Below are 20104 nucleotides of genomic sequence, written 5' to 3'. Positions count from 1 at the left end.
GTACTGCAGTTTTGCCCAGGCCAGTGCTTTTTAGTGTGAAATGATCTTGTATTTCTCATTACTAATCAAGCTACTGACACATAGGAATCTCTTTATGGAGTACATGAGAAAACAACCTTGGATAACTGAAAATTAATTGGAGCTGGAGCCAATCAGGTATTATTTAGGGGTTCTAATTAGGTAATTTCTTCCTGAAAAGGTTAAGTAGCTGATTTGGTCACTGTGATTTCTGGAGTTTGTTTAATAGATATTTTACAGATGCCATTGTCTAAGTTTATATACACTAGGCCCAACTAATATTGGCCTTTGACAAGTGGTAAGCGTTTTGAAAAGATTTATGTCTTCATCTTTGAAGAGCTTAAATCCAGTGCCAGGGAAACAAAAAATCAATTTGAATGCACTGCTTAATTACAAGTCTGACCATTGCAAAATTGTAAATATGTATTATGTAATAAAAATCTTCATATGCAGTCAATGTTTCCTGTGGATGTTTTGAGAAAGGGCCATTTAAAAGTTGCAAAAAACTTATGTTTACATGTACGCATATATTCTAAATTTATCCAAAAAACATTGTTGTATTACTAGCATTATATGTCTGAGGCTTTTTACTAATACTGACCTCACCTGCTTATGACTTAACTGTTGCCAGCTTAAAATGTTTATACAATGCAGCCAACTTTAAATTTTCCTTGAGAATGCACTGATGTGGGGCGAAAACAAGTCATCAGCTGGTGAAATTAGTGCTGTACAAAAAGAGACGGGGAGGTACAGGACTATGTGAAAATAAATTGATAAGTGAAGTGAAAAGGTATTGCTTGTTTTTTGGTTCATTATTACTATCACATGTACTGAGATGCGGTCCACCTGCCAAAATTTGTGAGAGTCACATGGCAAATTTCCTGTCTCTGATAGAGTAGAGGCATTAGCTTTTTTTGCCGTAGCTTTCAACATGATTGGACCAGAACCAATTATTTATGATATTTATGCTTAGGAACTTGAAGCTCCTTGACCATGTCCACCAGTACCATTGATGTAGGTTGGGCCTTGTACTCCACCCCCACTTCATGTGCGGCACGGTGGCACAGCGGTAGAGTTGCTGCCTTACAGCGAATGCAGCGCCGGAGACTCAGGTTCGATCCTGACTACGGGCGCAGTCTGTATGGAGTTTGTACGTTCTCCCCGTGACCTGCGTGGGTTTTCTCCGAGATCTTCGGTTTCCTCCCACACTCCAAAGACGTACAGGTATGTAGGTTAATTGAGTGGGTAATATGTAAAAATTGTCCCTAGTGGGTGTAGGATAGTGTTAATGTGCGGGGATCGCTGGGCGGCGCGGACTCGGTGAGCCAAAGGGCCTGTTTCCGCGCTGTATCTCTAAAAAATAAGGCAGCAGAAAATAGGGGCAGTGCTTACGCTGAGAAAGGGAGGAACCTGCAAGTAATGTCCTTGGCGAGAAAGAGACATGGGCAAATGTCGTTGGTTGGGGAAGAAGTAGTGCTGATGTTGAGTGAGGGAGGAGTAATCCCAATTTGATCTGAGAAATGAAAGGAAAGTGCCATCTTGAACTGATGAGAAGATTGCATTGTGGGGAAATAATAATGCTAATGTATGCTTGGAGAATTAGAGAAAGGGATGAGGAACTAGAAATTATCTCATGTAATACGCTGGGGAGAAAGCAGGATCAGGGTACTGATTCTGGATGATCAGCCATGATCATATTGAATGGCGGTGCTGGCTCGAAGAGCCGAATGGCCTACTCCTGCACTTATTTTCTATAATTCTATTTGGAGTGGATCTGAGCAGATTTTTTTTTCACACAGGGTGGATGGAATCTGACTGTATTGCCTCAATTGGTGGTGGAGGCAGACACTTTTTCAACATTTAGTAAGTACCTAGATAGGCACTTGAATTGCAAAAACAGAAGGCAATAGACCAAGTGCTGGTACATGCGAATGGGAAAGAACTTGATAGTTGAAATAACTTGAAATAACTCAATGCCTTGGCCAAAATGATGCCAAATATGAATGGTGATGCAAACATGTCCAGATAAATTGGAAGCCATATTGAGACTAATTCAGCTGCTGTAGTGCGCAATGAATACCACTCTGGAACTTAATTCCATGGTTAAAGTTCTAGACAATAAACAACGCTTGTATACATTTTCCTTTAACATTTGTGTTTCTATAGAAATTGTTCATTGATGTTGCAGAAAGCTACCAAATCAAAAGCAAACATAATTAGAATTTAACTAGGTGTCTTAGTCATATGTAACAACAGTTGATTCTTATGATAAGGTAATGATCAGGTAACTAAATAAGAGAATTGCAGGAGAAAGAAAGAAATATAAGTATAGAAAAAGTTAAAACCATTTCACCAAAGGAAAAATAAATGCACATTGCAGAAAGAGCATAAGGTATGTTGATATGCTGAGAAGTAAAGGGGGAGGAGGTTTGTGTGGTAAATAAATATCATCAAAGAGTTGCTGAACCGAGTAATCTATTTCTCTGTTACTTTCCATTGATAAGGATTCTGATAACATAAAACTTGTGTTCATTAATGGAAAGAAAAATTGAATAAGCAATGTAATGTACAGCTGGTTGCAACTACTTACCTTTCACCCAATTGCTAGATCTGAACATGAATGAAATCCACAAAATGTTCTCTTGCGGGTGTTATTTATAAATTACGATCTTGGCCACTGAACAACCAACCACCTTGCCATGTCAGGTTAACAGACGATCAAGTTCAATTCCTCGGCTTTGGGATGAGCTTCAATTTATAGTGCATGGAAGCACAATAACTCATACAATAAAACATTGCTAGGAATGGAAGAAAACTACCAAAACTCTGATGTAAGTTTATTATGGAGCTATTCAGCCACTCTATCCCCATTCCCTGTGTGGTACAAACAACTATTCCTGTTCCACCTGCCAGTCATGGAAAGCAAACTTGCAAATGTAAACAAATATTTCTTAAGATGAGGTTGGGAAAAACACATCCATTGTGTTATTTTTGGCTGAATTTAAGTTATCTTGTGGTAGACACAAAGTGCAGCATCCCTAGAGAAAATGGATGGGTGACGTTTTAGGTTGGGCCGCTTCATCAGACTTCAGACCCTTCTTCAGGTGTCCATCTTGCTTTGTCAGAGGGACAAGTTTAAATCAAAGCCTGCAAGATTTGTGTGGCACCTTGGTGGGCAAGGCATAAGGACAGGCTTCCAATCTGGGGATTTTTTGACTGGCAGAGGAAATGTTGTCTAAGATATATGAACACATGATTTGTAGGGTTCATGGGGGTAGGGCACTTCAGCATTCAAAAACAGGGGAGGTTCACTGAGTGTCTACACAATAGATGATCCATCCAAAAAATTTATTGTATACCCCTTCCCTGAGTTTGACATGAGATAAATTATTTAGATGTATGTAGAATTGTTGTGCTAATCCTGATTTAGATTACTGCCAGTGGCAAGAAAGCCTCTCATAAATAAGAATATGCAGTGAAAATACCGCGTCAGAAAAAAACAAGTCAATTTCAACTACAATGACCGAGACTTCAAGATTCAATTTATTGTCACATGTACCAATTAAAGTACAGTGAAATTTGAGTTACCATACAGCCATACTAAGTAAAAAGTAACAAGACACAGCCACATAAAATAAAATTGAACATAAAAATCCACCACAGCGGACCCCACATTCCTCACTGTGATGGAAGGTAATAAAATGCAATCACCTTCCTCTTTGTTCACCCTTGGTCGGGGCTGTTGAACCATCCGCAGTTGCCGCTGCCGACTGTCCGAGGCCCTCGCGCCGGGATGATCGAAACTCCAGCGTCGGGACAGTTGAAAATCTCTCCGTGGCATTGGAGCTCCCGAGTCGGCCTCTTCTTACCAGAGACCGCGGGCTTCTCGATGTTAAAGTCCACAGGCCCCGCAGTTGGAGCCCTCCACAGTCGATCCTCGGCAAAGGATCGCAGCTCCACGGTGTTAAAGTCCGCGACGTGCCCGCGACTTGCAGCACCGGGCCGGTCTCCAGGAAAGGCCACCAACTCCTCGATGTTAGGCCGCAGTGGGGACGTAGATACGATACGGAGAAAAATCGCATCTCCGTCGAGGTAAGAGATTGAAAAAAAGTTTCCCCCAATTCCCACCCCCTCACCCCCGCATAAAACATACAAACATACTTTTAACACCTACTTAAAATAATACAAACAGTAGAAAGGACATTCAGACTGTTGGCGAAGCAGCCAGTGAAGGTGGCGCCACCCGATGGATCCACCTCAGCATGAAGGAAAATGTCACTTCTCAGCATGAATACATTTACGCATATCAAAGAAATCAAGGGATATAATGATGTGGCATTTAAATGGTGTTGAGGCAAAAGATCAGCTGTGAACTTGTTGAATACTTGAGAAGATTTCAGGGACTTAATGATCTATTTTTGCTCCAGTTCGGTACAGGCAGCAAATTTATGTGCCACTTTTGTTTAACAATTGCTCAATTATTTGCCTATCTAATAATAATTACTACACTCTGAAAAATAATTCACAAGAAGCATTTTGAAAATGATACCTTGCTATATACTGGCACGTTCCAAAATTCCTGTGAATCGACGGTGGGTGGCAGCAGAGACCGTTTGTTATTTGAATATAATTAACATGCACCAATTTTTTCATCTCTTCCACTATGTGAGCCTGTAAAAATTGGCACATCTTTACAAACTGTGATATATTCCCAATGCTTATTAAATTCAATTTAAATTTAGTGGATCAGAACAAAAGAAAATATGCGTCTGCAATAATGTTATTAACTGTAAATCCATTTCACAGGAGCAACACCATTAAATTTGGGAAAACTAATTTTGCAGACAATGGAATGTTTAACAGGGCAGGACCGTATATGTGCAAGTAATGCGGGAAGAATTTGACAAATGCCCTGAGCTTAGAATTGGCTACATTGACAAACGGTCATTGCTCAAAAATCAACAATAATCTTGTTTTAATTTGTATGAACATTCGGAAAGGCAACAAAGTCTAGGCAGAGGTTGAAATGAAAAACAGTATTCACACAGGGGTGAATGACTTTCTAGGTGCTGAATCAATTAATTTTGATTAACTGTGTAATTATTCTCATCACTCACTTTCCACAAGCCAAACAGCACAGTAAGTGGTAGACTTTATCAGGAGAAATCATTAGATTAAAGGAATCAGAAAATTGTGGGATTAGAAAATGCTGGAAATACTCAGCAGTCAGACATATGTCACGGAAGAGTTAATGGTTTAGGAGCTTTCATCAGATCTGTTGATTTCAGATTCCTGGTGTGTGCAGGATTTTGTGCTATGAAAATTGCAGGATATGCATAAACATATAATGTTGTTGTGGCCTAATGAGATTGCATGATTATACAGGCATTTGTCATATCCTGTATCCTGCCCAGTTTTCAAGCTAAGCGATCCACAAAATCATGGGATTTATTCATCTGAGGTGTGCCATGACCATAGTGTGTCAAGTAGTCTGTAATATTTAGTTTCCACCTCTGTTGATGTATTTTTCTGGTGATTTTCACACTGCACAAGTGTTGAATGTTCATCTTCCCATCACCACCCTTTTCGGCTTTCCGTAGAGATCGTTCCCTCCGCACCTCCCTGGTTAATTTATCCCCTCCCACCCAAACCATTTACTCTCCAGATACTTTCCCCTGCAACCACAGGAAATGCAACACCTGTCTCTATACCTCCTCCCTTGACTCCGTCCAAGGATTCCGTCGGTCCTTCAGGTTAGGCAGAGATTCACTCGCACCTCCTCCAACCTCATCTACTGTATCCGCTGTAACAGGTGTGGACAACTATATATTGGCAAGACCTGTGACGGGTCTCGACCCGAAACGTCACCCATTCCTTCTCGCTTGAGATGCTGCCTGACCTGCTGAATTACTCCAGCATTTTGTGAATAAAAGCGTAGACAGGATAATCGTTTCGCTGAACACCTTCACTCAGTGCACCTACGCCTACACGATCTCCCAGTTGCTAAACACTTAACGTAACCATACACACTTCCAGTCTAGAACCTCCTGCCCTTAAGTGTCTGCAGATTCCACATTAGCTTCATTAGCCATCGCACGTCAGGAATGGAACCGTCCCCCTCACTCCCAAGGGGCTGTCGAAGAGCAAGACCACCCAGTCCAACATGTCCTAACTGCTCAATTCTGCAGAGAAGTCACATCATTTCCCACCATCTCACATAATAGGTTCTGAAAGATAATACGTTTATGGCTGCTGATTTAATCCATCAGCGAAGCATTGAAATGGTTGAATGTGTTGACTTGAACGCTACATTCATTACCTGCCTGTCATCACCAATGAAAATTATCCACTTTGTGTGAGTAAGCCACATTACAATATTTAACAATTACAAAAATCAAATGTGTATGTGAAATTGTACATCATGGAAACACATATGCCATTATATTCTGTCATCTGCCATAGCAATTTATTTAAAGAGAACTAGAATATAAAAACAGGGATGTAAAGCTTTATAAGGCATTGGTCAGACTGCATTTGGAGTAATAGTGAGCAGTTTTGAGCTCCATATCTGGGGATGTGCTGGTGTTGGAGAGGGTCCAGAGGAGGTTTACAAGAATGATCCCAGGAATCATTGGGTTAACATATGATGAGCATTTGATGGCACTGGGCCTGTACTCGCTGGAGTTTAGAAGGATGAGGGGGAGAGGACCTCATAGAAACTTACCAAATAGTGAAAGGCCTGGATAGAGTGAATGTGGATAGGATGTTTCCACTAGTGGGAGAGTCTAGGACGAGGCTGTAGCCTTAGAATAAAAATATGTACCTTTAGAAAGGAGATGAGATGGAATTTCTTTAGTCAGAGGGTGGTGAATCTGTGTAAGTCATTGCCACAGACAGCTGTGGAGGCCAAGACAATGGATATTTTTAAGGCAGAGATTGACAGATTGTTGATTCGTAAGGGTGTCAGGGGTAATGGGGGGAAGGCAGGAGAATGGGTTTGAGAGGGAAAGATAAATCAGCCATGATTGATTGGTGGAGGAGACGATGGGCCAAATGGCCTAATTCTACTCCTATAACTTATGAATGTGCCCAAGCAGTATAGTTGATGTTTTGCTGCAGCTTAATGACCTCTGCTTAAAGTAGGCAAATCTAAGTGAATGGATCCCTGTGACTTTAAATTACCAGGGCCACACAAAAATGAATACAGGTCACCTTTCTCAAATGAGACACAAGAGACCAGATATGCTGGAATCTAGAGCAACAAACAACTTGTTGGAGGAAGCAAGGAATTTGAGCAGTACCTGTGGAGGCAGGGGTAATGAAACAACAGATCAAAACTTTGTATCAGGACTAAAAGTAGAGAGGGAACAAAGCTAGTGAGAGAGGGAGGGGTGAGTCAGGGGCCAGTGGGTGATAGGTGGATGGAGAAAGGGAGAGTGATAGGCAGGTCAAGCCAGGTAGGGATGGAGTTGGGAGGCAGAGGAAGGTGGATGATAGATAGGCAGACAACTGTGGTTAGGTAATTTCTGCCTCCACCTATTTCACCCCCCTTCCTCTGTTATAGACAATAGACAATAGGTGCAGGAGTAGGCCATTCAGCCCTTCGAGCCAGCACCGCCATTCAATGCGATCATGGCTGATCACTCTCAATCAGTACCCCGTTCCTGCCTTCTCCCCATACCCCCTCACTCCGCTATCCTTAAGCGCTCTATCCAGCTCTCTCTTGAAAGCATCCAACGAACTGGCCTCCACTGCCTTCTGAGGCAGAGAATTCCACACCTTCACCACCCTCTGACTGAAAAAGTTCTTCCTCATCTCCGTTCTAAATGGCCTACCCCTTATTCTCAAACTGTGGCCCCTTGTTCTGGACTCCCCCAACATTGGGAACATGTTATCTGCCTCTAATGTGTCCAATCCCCTAATTATCTTATATGTTTCAATAAGATCCCCCCTCATCCTTCTAAATTCCAGTGTATACAAGCCCAATCGCTCCAGCCTTTCAACATACGACAGTCCCGCCATTCCGGGAATTAACCTAGTGAACCTACGCTGCACGCCCTCCATAGCAAGAATATCCTTCCTCAAATTTGGAGACCAAAACTGCACACAGTACTCCAGGTGCGGTCTCACCAGGGCCCGGTACAACTGTAGAAGGACCTCTTTGCTCCTATACTCAACTCCTCTTGTTACGAAGGCCAACATTCCATTGGTTTTCTTCACTGCCTGCTGTACCTGCATGCTTCCTTTCATTGACTGATGCACTAGGACACCCAGATCTCGTTGAACTCCCCCTCCACACCTCCCCTTCCCCTACTTGGGTTGATATGCCCTTCATCCTTCACCCTCCCTTGATGCCCTTCATCCTTCACCCTCCCTTGATCTACCTGACACCCACTGTCCCCTGTCTCACCCTCCCCCCCCCCCCCCCCCCTTGATACTGGACGTCTCCCCTACCCACTCTTGGACCCGATGATGCAGAGTCCCGGCCCAAATGTCTTCCCCGCCGCGGCCAAGTCAGATCCTGCTCGACCCACCCGAGTTGCTCCAGAAAATAACTGCAGATGCTGGTACAACTCGAAGGTATTTATTTCACAAAAAGCTGGAGTAACTCAGCGGGTCAGGCAGCATCTCAGGAGAGAAGGAATGGGTGATGTTTCGGGTGTGAAGAAGGGTCTCGACCCGAAACGTCACCCATTCCTTCCCTCCTGAGATGCTGCCTGACCTGCTGAGACTGTTACTCCGGCATTTTGTGAATAAAATACCTTCGAGTTGCTGGACCAGGAGTTATTTGTTGCTCATATCTTTCTCGTCGTTGATGATTTTCCGACCGCACGCACATCATTACCTGCGCTGCGGCAGTGAGTCCGATTGCATTGATTTGTGTGAAACATCCCGGGGGGCAGCCGCAGCTCAATGAAGCCAAGAAGGGTCTCGAACGTCGCCCATTCCTTCTCTCTCCCAGATGCCGCCGCCGAGACAGTTACTCCCAGCGTTTGATTTGGTGTCTGACTGACGTCGGTGAAGGTGAAGCCCACCGCTTCCGGTGAGCGGGGCCGTCTCCAGGAAGTCGGGAGGCGTTGCCGCGGTAACCAGGCGCGGCGTCGCCCGTAGTAACCAGGCGCTGCGTCGTCCGCGGTAACCAGGCGCTGCGTCGCCCGCGGTCACCAGGCGCGGCGTCGCCCGTGGTAACCAGGCGCAAACCCCGCACAGTGCAGTGGGGGCTGCGAGAGGAGAAGTCGGAGCGACATGTCGGGTGAGCAGCAGCAGTAGCAGCAACAACAACAACAGTAGCAACAGACCTACCTGATCTCCCGGTTGCTCAACACTTTACCTCCCTCCCCCTTCCCATTCCCACACTGACCTTTCCATCCTATTCCTCCTCCATTGTCAGAGTGAGGCCCAGCGCAAATTGGAGGAACAGCACCTCAATATTTCGCTTGGGCAGCTTACACCCCAGCAGTATGAACATTGACTTCTCTAACTTCAAGTAACCCTCTCTCTCTCTATCCATACCTCCCCCATCCTAATTCTCCGACCAGTTTGACTGTCCCCCTGATTAAATGTTATCTCTGGTATTTATTCACAAAATGCTGGAGTAACTCAGCAGGTCAGGCAGCATCTCAGGAGTGAAGGAATGGGCGACGTTTCGGGTCGAGACCCTTCTTCAGACTGTATGCTTCGTTGTCACCTTCTCCTCGCCAACAATGATCTTTTCTACATTTACTGTCCCCTGCATCCCCTTTGATGTCTCGTTTTCACACCTTACACTTCCTTATCTCCATGTCTCCCTCTCCCCTTATTCTCAGTCTGATGAAGGGTCTCAACCCGAAACATCATCCATTCCATCTCTCCAGGGATGCTGCCTGTTCCGCTGAGTCACTCTAGCATTTTGTGTCTATTTACAGCAAGGCAATTGTCAAACTGTTGGTAACCGGAAACATTTCGGGAAAAGTTGCACATTGGCTGAATTGGGAGAGACTCAAGTGTTCACATGGTTTTGTTTCACAAGAAAGGGATATTGTGTTTTCCGTGTTACTTTGAGCAAATCAATGCTGATGTCTGACGATGCTTATCGCCTTTAGTGCCATTGCCCCAAAAAAGTTGCTATAAAGTTAATTTATGTTTTCTTCATAGAAAAAATGAGAAAAGCCAGTGGATCATTATTGAAGAAGAGTAATTTGCCACTTAATGCCAGGTACAAGTTTTCAGTATATATTAAAAATACATAAGCCATTTTTAATCCTCATAATGGGTAAAATCCTGTTTTCTTGGCCAGCCTCGAATGACTTGAACTAAAAGTGAAAACATAGGCAGGATTTTATATATGTCACTTGAGCCTAATATTGTTATCGATGTTCTGAATATAAACGTTTAATTGGGGAGCAATCTGGCTGCTTTTATTTCCCTTGAAATGTTAATGTTCTTTTTACCAAAAAAAAGTCTTTATTGTAATGCATGGACAATAAAAACGTAGAGGAAATATTGGACCTAAGTAAAACATAGGAAGATGATTTGCAGTGCATTGTAATATTTCACTCCTTACTATAAGGAAGAAAAAAAAGATTTTCTGGAACATAACTGATTTATTGTAAGTAAATGCACATCATTGTGTTGTATATGGTTAAATACTTGAGGATTACAATAACTGAATGGACTAGAATGAGGAGCTACAGGAACAGGCTTAAATATTTAAGATTTAACATGGAAAATTAGATAAAAAGTTGAAATTCAATTTCAGGCTAGTGATTGGAGATGAAGCTAAGCAAGAATATAGAAACATAGAAACATAGAAAATAGGTGCAGGAGGAGGCCATTTGGCCCTTCGAGCCAGCACCACCATTCATTGTGATCATAGCTGATCGTCCACAATCAATAACACGTGCCTGCCTTCTCCCTATATCCCTTGATTCTACTAGCCCCTAGAGCTCTATCTAACTCTCCCATAAACCCATCCAGTGATTTGGCTTCCACTGCCCTCTGTGGCAGAGAATTCCACAAATTCACAACTCTCTGGGTGAAAAAGTTCCTTCTCACCTCAGTTTTAAATGGCCTCCCCTTTATTCTAAGACTGTGGCCCCTGGTTCTGGACTCGCCCAACATTGGGAACATTTTTCCTGCATCTAGCTTGTCCAGTCCTTTTATAATTTTATATTATATTATATTATATATTAGATTGATGAGCATAAAGATAAAACAATATGGAAATAGAATGGTTAAGAGTGTGAGGCCTGTTCAGGTGCAGCCCAGTGAGGGAAGTGCCCAGTGAGAAAAGTGCGAGTCTTTGGCTGCGAGAAGTGCCCAGAGAGAAAAGTGCGAGTCTTTGGCTGCGAGTCTTCGGCGAGGAGGCTGAGGTGAGGAGGATACCATTGTTTTAAGCCAGAGCTGGTTATAGGCACAAGGTGATGGCGGAAAAGTTGGTGCGGTGTGTTTCCTGCAGGATGTGGGAAGACAGGGACGTCGCGGGAGCTTCTGGGAGCTACACCTGCAAGAACTGTGTCCAGGTGCAGCTCCTGAAGGGACGTGTGGTGGAGTTGGAGAGGCAGTTGGATGACCTCAGGGCCATCCGGGAATGCGAGAGTTTCCTCGACAGGACCTATTGTGAGGCTGTCACGCCAAGGGTCCAGGTCGAGCGAAGGTGGGAGACTGTTTCCGGGGGGAGTGGACGTGGACTACAGGAGACCCCAGTGGCTGTGCCTATTGCAAATAGGTATACCCTCTTGGGAACTGTCGGGGCAGAAGACGTTTCCAGTCCGAGTGGCGGACCTGTTGGCAAGGATACTCGACAGGGGAGACCGAAGTCTGGAAGAGCCGTAGTGGTCGGTGACTCCATAGTCCGAGGGATGGACAGAAGATTCTGTGGCAGCAGGAGGGACTTGAGGATGGTCTGTTGCCTCCCTGGTGCCAGGGTTCAACACATCACAGACCGGCTTCAGAAAATCCTAGCGAGGGAAGGCGATCAACCTGAAGTCGTTGTGCACGTGGGCACGAATGACGTCGGGCGGAAGAGGAAGGAGGTGCTACAGCGGGAGTTTAGAGAGTTGGGAAAAACGCTGAGAAGTAGGACGTCGAAGGTGGTTATCTCTGGACTGCTACCGGTACCTCGTGCTGGTGAGGCCAGGAACAGAGAGATAGAGGGTATGAATTTATGGCTGAGGGACTGGTGCAGAGAGCAGGGATTTAGATTTCTGGACCACTGGGATCTCTTCTGGGCTAGGGGTGACTTGTACAAAAGGGACGGGTTGCATCTTAACAGCAGGGGGACAAACATTCTGGCAGGCAGGTTTGCTAGTGTGACACCTGTGGCTTTAAACTAAGTAGTGGGGGGGAGGGGTTAACAAATTGTGAATATGAAGATGAGGTAAAAGGGAATACAGGAGATATTGCAAAAGACTCTAGGAAGAATGGGAACAGAAGTTCCAGAGCGGAAAAGAAATTAAGGGCAGGGCCAATTGTGAACGATGTGAGAGGGGAGGTAAATACAGAAGTTAAAGTGTTGTACTTAAATGCGCGTAGTATAAAAAATAAAGTGGATGAGCTTGAGGCTCAGTTAGTCATGGGCAAGTATGATGTTGTAGGGATCACTGAGACATGGCTACAAGAGGACCAGGGCTGGGAACTGAATATTCAGGGGTACACAACGTATAGAAAAGACAGACAGGTGGGCAGAGGGGGTGGGGTTGCTCTGATGGTAAGGAATGATATTCATTCCCTTGCAAGGGGTGACATAGAATCAGGAGATGTTGAATCAGTATGGATAGAAATGAGAAATTGTAAGGGTAAAAAGACCCTAATGGGAGTTATCTATAGGCCCCCAAACAGTAGCCTCGACTTAGGGTGCAAGTTAAATCAGGAGATAAAATTGGCGTGTCAAAAATGTAATGCTACGGTGGTTATGGGAGATTTCAACATGCAGGTAGACTGGGAAAATCAGGTTGGAAATGGACCCCAGGAAAGAGAGTTTGTAGAGTGCCTTCGAGATGGATTCTTAGAACAGCTTGTACTGGAGCCTACCAGGGAGAAGGCAATTCTGGATTTAGTGTTGTGTAATGATCCTGATCTGGTAAGGGGACTAGAGGTAAAAGAGCCATTAGGAGGCAGTGATCACAACATGATAAGTTTTACTCTGCAAATGGAAAGGCAGAAGGGAAAATCGGAAGTGTCGGTATTGCAGTATAGCAAAGGGGATTACAGAGGCATGAGGCGGGAGCTGGCCAAAATTGATTGGAAGGAGGCCCTAGCAGGGAAGACGGTAGAACAGCAATGGCAGGTATTCCTGGGAATAATGCAGAGGTTGCAGGATCAATTTATTCCAAAGAGGTGGAAAGACTCTAAGGGGAGTAAGAGACACCTGTGGCTGACAAGGGAAGTCAGGGACAGCATAAAAATTAAGGAGAGGAAGTATAACATAGCAAAGAAGAGTGGGAAGACAGAGGATTGGGACTCTTTTAAAGAGCAACAAAAGTTAACTAAAAAGGCAATACGAGGAGAAAAGATGAGGTACGAGGGTAAACTAGCCAATAATATAAAGGAGGATAGCAAAAGTTTTTTTAGGTACGTGAAGAGGAAAAAAATAGTCAAGGCAAATGTGGGTCCCTTGAAGACAGAAGCAGGGGAGTTTATTATGGGGAACAAAGAAATGGCAGACGAGTTAAACCGTTACTTTGGATCTGTCTTCACTGAGGAAGATACACACAATCTCCCAAATGTTCTAGGGGCTGGAGAACCTAGGGTGATGGAGGAACTGAAGGAAATCCACATTAGGCAGGAAATGGTTTTGGGTAGACTGATGGGACTGAAGGCTGATAAATCCCCAGGGCCTGATGGTCTGCATCCCAGAGTACTTAAGGAGGTGGCTCTAGAAATAGTGGAAGCATTGGAGATCATTTTTCAATGTTCTATAGATTCAGGATCAGTTCCTGTGGATTGGAGAATAGCAAATGTTATCCCACTTTTTAAGAAAGGAGGGAGAGAGAAAACGGGTAATTATAGACCAGTTAGTCTGACATCAGTGGTGGGGAAAATGCTGGAGTCAATTATAAAAGACGAAATTGCTGAGCATTTGGATAGCAGTAACGGGATCGTTCCGAGTCAGCATGGATTTACGAAGGGGAAATCATGCTTGACAAATCTACTGGAATTTTTTGAGGATGTAACTAGGAAAATTGACAAGGGAGAGTCAGTGGATGTGGTGTACCTCGACTTTCAGAAAGCCTTCGACAAGGTCCCACATAGGAGATTAGTGGGCAAAATTAGGGCACATGGTATTGGGGGTAGGGTACTGACATGGATAGAAAATTGGTTAACAGACAGAAAGCAAAGAGTGGGGATAAATGGGTCCCTTTCGGAATGGCAGGCAGTGACCAGTGGGGTACCGCAAGGTTCGGTGCTGGGACCCCAGCTATTTACGATATACATTAATGACTTAGACGAAGGGATTAAAAGTACCATTAGCAAATTTGCAGATGATACTAAGTTGGGGGGTAGTGTGAATTGTGAGGAAGATGCAATAAGGCTGCAGGGTGACCTGGACAGGTTGTGTGAGTGGGCGGATACATGGCAGATGCAGTTTAATGTAGATAAGTGTGAGGTTATTCACTTTGGAAGTAAGAATAGAAAGGCAGATTATTATCTGAATGGTGTCAAGTTAGGAGGAGGGGGAGTTCAACGAGATCTGGGTGTCCTAGTGCATCAGTCAATGAAAGGAAGCATGCAGGTTCAGCAGGCAGTGAAGAAAGCCAATGGAATGTTGGCCTTCGTAACAAGAGGAGTTGAGTATAGGAGCAAAGAGGTCCTTCTACAGTTGTACCGGGCCCTGGTGAGACCGCACCTGGAGTACTGTGTGCAGTTTTGGTCTCCAAATTTGAGGAAGGATATTCTTGCTATGGAGGGCGTGCAGCGTAGGTTCACTAGATTAATTCCCGGAATGGCGGGACTGTCGTATGTTGAAAGGCTGGAGCGATTGGGCTTGTATACACTGGAATTTAGAAGGATGAGGGGGGATCTTATTGAAACATATAAGATAATTAGGGGATTGGACACATTAGAGGCAGATAACATGTTCCCAATGTTGGGGGAGTCCAGAACAAGGGGCCACAGTTTGAGAATAAGGGGTAGGCCATTTAGAACGGAGATGAGGAAGAACTTTTTCAGTCAGAGGGTGGTGAAGGTGTGGAATTCTCTGCCTCAGAAGGCAGTGGAGGCCAGTTCGTTGGATGCTTTCAAGAGAGAGCTGGATAGAGCTCTTAAGGATAGCGGAGTGAGGGGGTATGGGGAGAAGGCAGGAACGGGGTACTGATTGATAGTGATCAGCCATGATCGCATTGAATGGCGGTGCTGGCTCGAAGGGCTGAATGGCCTACTCCTGCACCTATTGTCTATTGTCTATTGTCTATTGTGAGTTGGACTTTTTCTTACATGGAGACAAAATGCAATCTTTACAGCTGTGGCCAGAGAAGTTCAGTTTTGGAGTATCCAGGTATTTCTATGTAAAGACAATCAAAGTAAATCATTTACCACATGGGATTATCTAAATTAGCTGGCACTGAAAACTGAACATGGAGCCTCAAGGTGCGGTAAAGTGGTACATTGGGCAGTGCCTCTGCTTGCTAAAATAAGTAAAGAAAATTGACTATTATGGTTTATTAGGTTTATAATTAGAAATAAAAATTATATTACAAAGATTAAATTATATTTCTTAGAATGTAATCTCTGCAAAAATAATTTTGCAAATCTTGCTAAAGCAGCATAATTTCAGAGGATATTAACTGTCAGATTAGTGCTTTTCAGATTGCAAAAGTGGTTATTGCAAAAGCATTTATTGCAAATTATGCAATCAGTTCCAAAGGATATCATCTCAACAACCTCATTAAATTCTTGAGTTAAATTATAAGACAAATTTCCACACGTGGCAGAGTATTGAATGAGGAAGCATTGTTGCAAGATAGAGTTGCAAGACAAGGGGACAACCATTTAAAATTGAGCTGCATAGGAATTTCCTATTGCAGAGGGATTTGAATTAACCAAAGGATTGTGGAGGCTAGGAGGCTGAGTGTTTATAACTCGGGGCTATATGGAACTGGCAGATCAGCCATGATCACATTGAATGTTGGGAAAGGACTCGTGGGCTAAGTGGCCTTTGTCTGTTCCTGTTTCTTGTGTTCTTTTATATATTCCCTCTACACTTTGGGGAACTTTTCCGCCCCTTCTCAAGTTGTGTGACACAAAGGGTTCCCTAAATTAAACCCTAATCATCTCCTGTAATTATATGATAAAGGAATGAATAGTGGTAACCTGGAACAGTGAGCTTTCCTACTCCGCACAGACCAAGATTCTTCTTCCTCCTTCTTGCCTTGCCCTGCACGCTAATAGGAATATGCATGCCCTGAACTCGTCATCATGCTTTCAAAGGCATTCCACTTCCTCGACATTCCTTTACCTGCAAACGGCCTATTCAATCAACTTTAGCAAGTTCCTGCCACACTTCAGAATTTTAACTTGAAGGCCTAACCTGTCTTTATTCTTAACTATTTTACATCTAATAGAACAGTGATCACTAGACTCAAAAGGCTCGCCTGCTTGCACTTAAGTTACTTGAGGAAACTTTCCTGAACACATTTGACAAATTTTACCCCATTTAAGGCCTTTTTTTTAGATTTAGAGATACAGCGCGGAAACAGGCCCTTCGGCCCACCGGGTCCACGCTGCCCAGCGATCCCCGCACATTAACACTATCCTACACCCTAGGGACAATTTTTTTAACATTTGCACAGCCAATTAACCTACATACCTGTACGTCTTTGGAGTGTGGGAGGAAACCGAAGATCTCGGAGAAAACCCAAGCAGGTCACGGGGAGAACGTACAAACTCCGTACAGAGGGCGCCCGTAGTCAGGATCGAACCTGACTGTATTCGCTGTAAGGCAGCAACTCTACCGCTGCGCCACCGTGCCTTGGCACTATGATAGTCCTAGTCCTTATTGGGAAAGCTAAAATCCCTACTATGACAGCCTTAGTAGTCTTGCATCTGTCTGCAGTCTCCTGGCATATTTTGTTATTCTAATTCCCGTTGACTATTTGGGAGCCGTTAGTACATTCCCAATAAGGTAATCATCCCCTCTTTATTTTTCAGCTCATCAGTAATGTCATCTCGGACTACTGTTGCGATATTTTCCTTAACGAATAAAGCAACATACCGTCCTCTTTTACCCTAACCTCTATCTTTTCTGCAGAACCTGTATTCTAGAACATTAAACTGTCATTAAACTAACTCTGTCCCTCTCTTAGCCAGTTTTACATAACGGCTACAATGTCCCAGTCATGTGTACCTATCCAGCCTCATGTTCATCCACTTTATCCATCAGGCCTCTCACATTAAAATAAATGCAATTCAATCCAGCAGTCCTTCCTCACTCTGTGTCGTGCTCCTGCCTATTCTGTCCTCTGAACTTTCTTTCATCGCTTTCTATACCAACTTCCAGCCTTCCACCTTCCTCAGTCCTGCATTGGATCCACTCCCCTTGCCAATCTAGTTTAAAGCCACCTCTACAGCACTAACAAACCTGCCTGCCAGGATATTGGTTCCCCTCCAGTTCAAGTGCAACCAATCCCTCCTATACAGGTCACCTCTGCCCAGAAGAGATATCATTGATCCAAAAATCCAAATCCCTGCATCCTGCACCAACTCCTCAGCCATTCATTCATCTGTTCTATGTTCCAGTTCCTAGCCTCACTAGCACTTTGCAGCAGGAGTAATCTGCGGGTCACTACCCTGGAGGTCCTGCTTTTTAACCTTTTGTGTAACTCCCTACATTCATTTTGCAGGACTTCATCCCTTTTCCCACTCATGTCATTTGTGCCAACATGCATAACAACTTCTGGCTGCTCACCCTCCCCCTTGAGAATGTTATGCAGTCAACATCCTGGACCTTGGCACCCTGGAGACCAGATGCCATCTCGAAGTCTCAATCGGTGCCACAGAATCTCGTCTCTGCCCCACCCCCACCCAACTAATGAGTCTCCTACCATGATGGTTCTGCCTGACAGCACTCTTCCCTGCTGTGCCACAGAGCCAGGTTTGGTGCCACAGACCTGACTGCTACCGCTGCTAACCCCTGACAGGTCATCCCCTCAATAGTATCCAAGAGGGTATACCTGTCTGAAGAGGAATGGCAACATGTTTAACCTGCACTCTCAACCCACTCCTCTTTCTAGTGGTCAACCATCTACTCTCTTCACGGACCATAGGCATGGTCACCTCACTTTAACTCCTATTCATGAGGCTCTCCTGCCTTATGCTTAGGTCATCCATCTGAAGCTCCAGTTCCTTAATGTGGTCTGTAAGGAGCTGAAACCTGGACACAATTCCTACAGGTGTCATTGTGGACACCAACATTTTCCCAGACGTCCCACATGCTGCAGGAGGAACATTGCACTAGTCTACCTGTCATCACTACTGCACTAAAATCAAGTGGAAAGTAAAGCACAACAATTACACACAAGAAACGGCAGACTGTTCCTTTGACTCCTATCCTCCTTTGCTCAGCCTCCTGCCAAAGCGTCACACTTCCCCTCCACACAGCCCTTCTCCCAACACAGCCACTCCCAGTAGGCGACTCCATGACACCCTGCCTTCTTTTTAAGCTCAAGAAGCCAATTTTGATCACTCAGCCAATCTAACTGCTGCCTTTTAAAATCTCCTGCTGCTGCTCCAATAGTGCAATAGACTGACTCAACCAGTCCAATGGCTGCCTTCTCTAGTGTAGGATTCTGTACCGTACTGAAAGCCATTTTGCTAAACGCCTCCCCTCCCCTCAACTTCAATACTTAATGAAGATTATGGACATGTTTATTTCAGTTTTAGTTAGAATTAGGTGATTTTGTCACTGCACACGCTTTCCTTTGCTAACTAGGCAAAACTTTCCTAGCATCTATTTATAGTTTCTTATATCTCCTATACTCTCCATTATCGATAGATCTGGTCCACAATTTACACTAAGCTATTGACCATGCAATTATCTTTTCCAGCCTCCATGTTATGTGACGTTATTAATGATTTTCTTTTGCTCCCTCCTCTTAACGTCAGCCCCATATCACTGTCCTTTCAAGCTACAACTCAGTTCCCACTCTCTCTTTTCCTCTCCATCGAAAAAGTTACAGCATCCAAAATAAGTGTTTATCTTTCCCCAAGCTTCTTATTTGAATCCCTATGCCTATGTTAAGTGCCTTAAAACAGCTTCTGTCAAAGTTCCTAATGACACCCTTTGTGTTTATGGTAAAGAAAATCAACCCCTTCTTGTCCTACTTAATCTGCCTCCAGCTTTTGATAAAGTGAACATAACATCTTTCATGAATGATTCCTGACCAATGCCCTACTGTAAAAAAAATGCATTCTACTAGTTTATCTATTCAGGCATGTTTGAGAATCATTTGCAATGGCTAATTTCCCAGTGCCCCACAATCACCGCTACTATTCCTCCAAGGGCATCTATTGTCTCCTATTTCTCATCATTCTCCCCATGGCAATTTCTCTATAAATAGTCCAGTTCTGCATCATACTTTGATTATGTCTTCACAATGAGAAATAAAAGCAGATCAAGGACAGATGGTGCCCGAGGAGGAATAGTAACAGTGATTGTTGGAACGCTGGAAAAGTGGTCTATGCAAATGATTTTCTAACATTCCTGAATAGATAAACTAAGAAAATGGCAATGCTGGTCAGGAATCATTGACGAAGAACATTATGTTCAGCTATTTCAAAAACAGAAGTAACCTTTCAGGTGTAGTAGGAAACCAGAAATCTGCAGGAAATTAGCATTAACAAGAAAATAGTGCTGGAAAAATTAAAGCTGATAAATAGTCAAGCTGGATAACTTGCCTGTCATGGAGGCATGATGGAGGCATGGAGACTTGCCTACCATGGCTATTATGGAAATAGTGGGTGCATAAGTGGGATACAGATCAGCTACAGAACTGGGTGGAAAAATAGTAGATGGAGTTTAATCTAAGCAAGTGTGAGATGTTGCATTTTGGGAGGTCAAAGTAAGGGGAAATTCAAGAGAGTCAGGGGGTGGAAGTTAGTGGAGTGGCTA

At 43.9% G+C, this 20104-nt stretch overlaps 1 protein-coding gene across 2 annotated transcripts in view; it reads left to right on the top strand.

The window, feature by feature from the left end:
* Window positions 1-9154: 9154 nt before the first annotated feature.
* The window catches only part of LOC144593226 (uncharacterized), a 44893-nt gene continuing 33943 nt past the window's right edge, over window positions 9155-20104 (top strand). For both annotated transcript variants that reach the window (XM_078398731.1, XM_078398730.1), the window contains exons 1-2: window positions 9155-9271; window positions 10153-10213. Coding sequence is in view for 1 of the 2 variants with exons in the window: in XM_078398730.1 (XP_078254856.1) it covers window positions 10207-10213 (7 nt within the window). In the remaining variant the exon portion in view is untranslated. The remainder of the gene's footprint in view (window positions 9272-10152; window positions 10214-20104) is intronic.

The sequence above is a fragment of the Rhinoraja longicauda genome, chromosome 4 (genome assembly GCF_053455715.1).
Source record: "Rhinoraja longicauda isolate Sanriku21f chromosome 4, sRhiLon1.1, whole genome shotgun sequence".
Lineage (NCBI taxonomy): Eukaryota > Metazoa > Chordata > Chondrichthyes > Rajiformes > Arhynchobatidae > Rhinoraja > Rhinoraja longicauda.
This window is presented reverse-complemented; position numbering and strand designations above follow the sequence as displayed.